Source organism: Gloeophyllum trabeum, assembly GCF_000344685.1.
Source record: "Gloeophyllum trabeum ATCC 11539 unplaced genomic scaffold GLOTRscaffold_00006, whole genome shotgun sequence".
In the NCBI taxonomy this organism is placed as follows: domain Eukaryota; kingdom Fungi; phylum Basidiomycota; class Agaricomycetes; order Gloeophyllales; family Gloeophyllaceae; genus Gloeophyllum; species Gloeophyllum trabeum.
The window spans coordinates 1,763,004-1,769,003 of NW_006920415.1; the positions used below are offsets into that span (position 1 = coordinate 1,763,004).

The following is a 6,000-nucleotide window of genomic DNA, read 5'->3' on the forward strand; positions in this document are numbered from 1 at the left end:
AGAACGCCTTCATGAGTCCGAGAGAGCAGCCACGGAATTGTCAAGACGCAGATAGAGTACCGAGGCTTATACACCGCAGTCAACGAGGATCAAGGTAGTTACCTGCAACGGGGATATTAGCATGCACCAGTGTATCGTGGAACACAACGCACTTGCCTACCTTCCATAACAACCTCTATCATAAGCGTGGAAGGGGCAGGTCTATCCCCATAGTCTGTCTTCATGATTATACTAGAAGCTGGGGACCCGAGACTAGAATAACTTCTGAAGTTTGCCTATATGAGCGACAGGTAATCACGGGTGGCATGAAACCAGCACACGTCATGCTGATTGAAGCGGTTTCAACAGCCCATAGCACTCTTCTAGCAGAAGTTAGATACATGACGACCGGGTACGCCAGTTCAACCAGCAGATGCCACCCAAGGTCAGTGCTGCGCGCTGCACCGGGCCACCTTTCGCATGCAGCGTCCTTCCGAGCCAGTCAGTTCTAGCAGAGTATAGGATAGCGCGTCCCGTCTTGCCAGATGGATCAACAAACACCCCTTCGGCCACGAAAACAGGCGCTAACCGCCTACAAATTCCGAGCTGAGACAGGCAGAAACGGCGAGGACGACCCTCTCTTCCGCCCTGAACAAGACTAGCATCCTTTCAGCGTCAGAGGGTACTCTGAATTTCCATTACGGAGGAGAGATAATAGGTCGACCGTTGAATAAGCTCAGGGGAGCGCCACAAGTTCAAGTTCGACGAGGGAAAGAAGGAATACATGTCACATGTGACACGGTCACTGCCCGAAATGAAATCCGAGAGCAGCCTTCGCCAAAAGTTGACGACTTGCGCAAGGCATCACCGCCGAGCGAATGCTGGTCTTGGAATCAGGCATTAGGGAAAGTTGATAGAACGGCTTTCTGCCTTTTATTGCTCAACCATCTCTCCGCTGGATGGGTCGTTCGTGGACGTTGCATCCAGGATTTATGCCTAATTTTCCTTCGATTTTATATACAGCATAGCTGCAATGGGAAGATCCACAGGAACACGGGTTGAGCAAGAGGCATATCTCACCGGGTCCGCTTCTCGTCTCTGTGGAACGCAGGGTGGTTTACATGGCAGGTGCGTCCCTTCGTATTGAACGCTGCATTGAATTTCTCGTATTATTACTGGAGGACGGTGCTTCATTTGAAATTAGGTCTTCCTTGAGCATACGCATCCGTTCTGCTTCGCTCGATGGAGGGCGCATTATTCATGATTCCCCCCACCCATACGGGCGTGGAGGCGTACGGTTGTGAACGATGCTCCCCCACCCCGTCGGGAGCGGAACGCATACAGGATGCGCGGATGGGCGGTCTTGCTTTGATCCGCAATTGGAACCCATAATGCATACAGCGACTATATGCGCCCTAGAATCAGGATGTTCCCTCGTCTCATTGCAAGGGTATCGGCTTCGTGGACTGGAGATGCACTATGCGAGGACTGAATTAGCACCTCGTCCCAATTGCGACACGGGAAGTGTCATGAAAGTCTCCTGTATCGCTTCAAATTCTCCTGTTACAGGCGATCGCCAGTGGATCTCCTACGCATGAGGTGTCGGAGCTCCTGGTTGCGCATGGCAATCAGGGGACTCAAATTCATCGACGGCTACTCCGTTTCTCTCTGACACAAGACTGGCGTGATGCAGCGTTCCGCTACCCGTCCCAAGACACAAGATTCCACTATGGTATAGCAAGTCCAGAAACAGCGTACACGAAACAGGAGCATGTATGTCAAATCTACTGCTTCTCATCTCCGTCTACCTTCGAATCTATGTGCGCAGCCGTGGCGGCCGTTTTCCCTTCCAGCGCATGCGTGTGCTCAACCTGCGGATTGGCCTCCTTCAATTTCTTGAAGTGGGCCTCCTCGTCCCAGACCCACGGGCTCTTGCTAGCGAATAGGAGATCCATCTCCTCCAACGTGCGGTTGGCGGTCTCTGGGTACAGTGCCCAGACCATCGGAATGGAGAGGAAGTTAACTGCGCCGAAGATGTGTAGGGTATTCTGGGAACAAACTTGAGTAAGATCGCGAATGCGTCGGGCGATCTCTGCACTCACCTCTTGGATAGCGTTGAACATGACGGGGTTAAGCAGGGTCAGCCAACCGTTGCCGATACTCCAGCCCACGACACCCCATGCGTTCCCCTTTGCGCGGACCTCCAGAGGGAACGTCTCAGTAGGATACACCCATCTGCACAGCAGTCAGCGTCAGTATGTTGTCGGACGTCCACCATTTCGGGACGCTCACGGGATGCTCAGCCAGGTAGCGCCGAAAATAGCGGTGTACAGGAACACGAAGAAGGCTGCGGCTCCGCCGTACTGAGAAGCGTTCTCAGGGTGGTCCTTGAGGAGGCGGGAGAAGGCACCAGCGAGGATCAATGAGATCCCCTGCCCAACGGCGCCCCACCACAGGCCGACACGTCGTCCCCATCTGTCGATGGTCACAACAGCCATGAGGGTGGCAAGCATGTACGTCACCTGTGTTCGCGGTTAGTTTGAGCTCATTGCACATCTGTAGGTGCTCACATCATTGAGACCAGATAACCACTGAGATTTACGGGAGCTATAACCAGCTTCGGCGAAAATCGTAGGCGCATAAACTGTAATCGCAGCGATACCGACCCATCTGCGAAGGACCGAGGTCAGCTATTGATCAGCCAACGCTCCAAACAGGACATATCACTAGGTACGCACTCTTGGACGATCTGAAGCCAGACCGACAATTGAACCCGCCTTGCGACGTGGAGGTCCCCGGAGTCTGAAGATCCGGTCAGAGATCTGCACGGACGAGATAGAGACATGACATCAACTGACCGATGCCCCAGAACATAGCCCAGTACGAATTCCGTTTGGAATGCTTCTTCTCGAGGTTGACGATCTCCATGATATCCTCGAACTCTGCGTCGGCACGCGCGGTCTCCTCCGGGCCTCCGCTGCCCTCCCGTAAACGCCCGAGGATGTCCCTAGCTTCCTCCGTTCGTCCAACCTTGACGAGCCAGCCTAATAGAAGTAAGATGGTGATCCGAGGTCAGGCATGACGTCCTGTGCTGATTGGGTGCGAGGAACTCACGAGGAGACTCGGGCATGAACGAAAGGCATAGCTACGAAGTCGCAGTAAGTGTGCGTCACCGACTTCCTTCGGGTTCTATAGCTCACCATGAAAATGACTACCGGGATAATTTGGAATGCGATAGGGAACTGTAGACGTTTCGGTAAGGCTCCGTAAGTCCCCAAGAAAGTACACACGTACCCTCCAGCGGAACTGCGTCCTGCCATCACCAATATATCCAAGCCCGAATTCCAGCCAATACGCGACGACTACTCCGAAAATGTTCAGAGTAAATTCCAGGGCGATAAAAGCACCTAAGTTCCATTCGTAAGCTATTGGTCTTCATTGGAGGTATCGAGAGCGTTACCTCTTGAAGTATGGGTAGAAACCTACACGCAAAGGTAAGCAGGTGAAGAGAGGATTCGCCAAGTCACATTGGCTTACCTCAGCGCTCCATACAGGCACTACAGCGTTCAGATAACCGGTTCCAATCCCGTTAATGATTCGAGCGCAAAGCATCCTGCATAGGATTAGTGCATTGCGACAGTTACTTCCTTGCGAGACCTACCATGCGATATTCTGGGCCGAGCACTGGAGCGCAGCGCCAAACATAACCCAGAGACCTCCCTGACGAAAAGGTAAGGGTGACAAAGGTCTCCCTCAGGAAATATGACCTCTTACCAGTAACATAGTCTTCAGCCGTCCGACCCTGTCACCAAGTATGCCCCCCATGAGACATCCGATCAAAGTTCCAAGGTAGTATACTATCGTCGACTGAGTCTCGCCGTATTTCAAGGGTCCAAGTCAATAACTTACTGCTGACAATCCCTCCCTGACGAGTGGGTTCCGTGATCGTTACGACGTAGCCTTCATCTGGTCCTTCGTATCTAGATAACCCGATCAGGCAACGCTCGCGCAAACGGACTACGAGACATACGTCGAATACCCAAGCTTCATAGTCTCGACGTAATCTGGGGCAGTGTTCACACCACCCATCATTCCTTGGTCATATCCGAAGCTGACAACCGGTTCATAAGCGGACCTGGTAATAGCTGGGTGAGCTGCAAATACTTACAAGAAGATCGCAATCCCAGCCACAAAGTTGACCGTATAATACAGACGCCTCCCGGAGAGGCTCCTCAGTTTCGTTAACATGGCTGGCAGGCCGTACAGGAACGATGGCGGAGGAGCGCAAGACGGGGCTGCCTTCGTGCCCGAAGGTCAAAGGAGAGCCGACCTTTATAATGGTGTGCGGAGGCTGCAACCCCTTTTCAGAGGCCGGTTATGCGGCAAAATTCAGGCAACGTTTGGTATGGTCCGCGTCTATGATGTCGCGCGCTTACCCCGGTCGACCTTCGCGAACCCCAGATTCAATGAGTACTCCAATCTCCCTCTGTAACTTCGGATCAACCGTTCTGCACACCTGCTCGTCTGAGCCGTTGTAGCTGGACGATGGATATCAAAACTACAACAGGCAACAACATGAAGGGATCGTCCCTCATCATCGTAGGTGAAGCTAGGTGAAGTCCTACGTACCCTTTTCCCTCATGCCCCGCCCCCTGAGCCCGGGGTCGTTTGGGGTTGCATCCTCTGTTATCGGGTTGCTGTGGCGCTTCGATCTACGTCACTCGGCCCGATTTGCCGAGACTAACCGGCAGCAGCGGGTCGGGTTGCCGGGTGGACCCACTCCTTCGTTGTCGAGCGTAGTGCTCAAGAGTCAGAACGCTGAAAAGGGAGGGAAGTTAAGTTCGGGGAGTTCAAGGTTTGCGAAGAGGTGTCATCTTGGAGTACTTAAGGGAATGAAGCCTTGGCTACTACCATGCAAGGATACTTGGCGAGTTGCGAGAGCCACCTACGTATGCGGGGTCAGCTGACACTTCCCTGTTGAAATAGGAGCTATACTAGTCTTCCATCTGTAACCTCCTGCGTCCCGTTTTCTTGGTGCTAAGGCCGCCCTGATCGAGACAGCACGCTCGGATGTCACTCAGTTCACTTCAAGGTGGACAGTGGGGACTGACGAGACTCGAACATCGATTCAGGTGAGCCATGCATCCGGTAAAACTTGTTGAGGAAGACTATGGTGAGTCTATACAGCGGCCCTCCGCAAGGGATCCGACTACTCTCCGACTCCTTATACCCTCATATTCAGCTGAGCTGGCGCTTCCTCGTCGCTCTTTGTTAGCAGGCTTGACGTGTTGTCCAAACCAAGGGGGGGACACCGTGCAGACGCAGGTCCCGTCATCCCAGGATCGGGGTCTATCATCGGCGTCCATCACCGTGACGAGGTACGGGAACACCACTTGCTTCAAGTGCGGCTTGCCGTAAGATCTTGCTTCTGACACTGCATCGGAAATACGCCGCTGCTCGCCGCTCTCATTGAGAGTCGGCAACGCCTGCCAGCCAAATGTCCGTGTGACCGTGATTGTCACACGCGCATCATTTCGCGCCATAGGCCGTTCTCCTCTGCCAACCTCGGACTGAATGATCTATTCCTGCACGATAAAGAGAAACTTTGATACTTTATACAGCTGGTATAATATCTACAGTAGTATTGATGTCATATATGCAATCAAGAGAATTATTAAACAGCTAAAAAGCGCAATATGGTTATCATGAATTAGTATTCTTCTTCCCCTGAGTCCTCACACCCTGGGTCTGTATTATCTGTAGAAGCTGCCATAAAATTAAAAGGATAGCCTTCAGAATACCTCTTAACTGTTTTGATTAGAGCATTAATCTTGTCCACCTTTTTGGTTACTTTTGACTTGATGGGCACCAGCCTCTTGTCCTTAGCTATCCCTGCCTTTATCTCCATTTGCCGGTGCTTCCAGAAGGGACGTGTTCTATCAAAACGCGTCGAAAACGCGTCAATGGACGCGTCTCGGCAAATGCCGACTATGGCTATCTGGTTGTGTGTTGCGTGTGGTG

At 52.5% G+C, this 6,000-nt stretch overlaps 1 protein-coding gene across 1 annotated transcript; it reads right to left on the reverse strand.

The window, feature by feature from the left end:
* Positions 1–1,577: 1,577 nt before the first annotated feature.
* On the reverse strand, positions 1,578–4,322 carry GLOTRDRAFT_116093 (general substrate transporter). The gene is made up of 16 exons (XM_007867805.1): positions 4,148–4,322; positions 4,010–4,090; positions 3,889–3,959; positions 3,754–3,836; positions 3,641–3,699; positions 3,517–3,592; positions 3,440–3,461; positions 3,274–3,386; positions 3,180–3,221; positions 3,094–3,124; positions 2,838–3,023; positions 2,718–2,781; positions 2,550–2,649; positions 2,272–2,501; positions 2,082–2,214; positions 1,578–2,027 (listed from the first exon to the last, which is right to left on the reverse strand). The coding sequence occupies exons 1-16, from the start codon at positions 4,225–4,227 to the stop codon at positions 1,764–1,766; spliced, it is 1,635 nt and encodes a 544-aa protein (XP_007865996.1). The 5' UTR covers positions 4,228–4,322; the 3' UTR covers positions 1,578–1,763.
* Between the last annotated feature and the right edge of the window lie 1,678 nt (positions 4,323–6,000).

Coding starts and splice junctions, on each gene's coding strand:
- GLOTRDRAFT_116093 (XM_007867805.1), bottom strand. CDS start 4,227: ATGTTAACGAAACTGAGGAGCCTCTCCGGGAGGCGTCTGTATTATACG. Junction 3,700..3,753: donor GGCTGAAGACTATGTTACTG/GTAAGAGGTCAT, acceptor CCTTTTCGTCAG/GGAGGTCTCTGGGTTATGTT. Junction 2,782..2,837: donor GGCTATGTTCTGGGGCATCG/GTCAGTTGATGT, acceptor CCGGATCTTCAG/ACTCCGGGGACCTCCACGTC.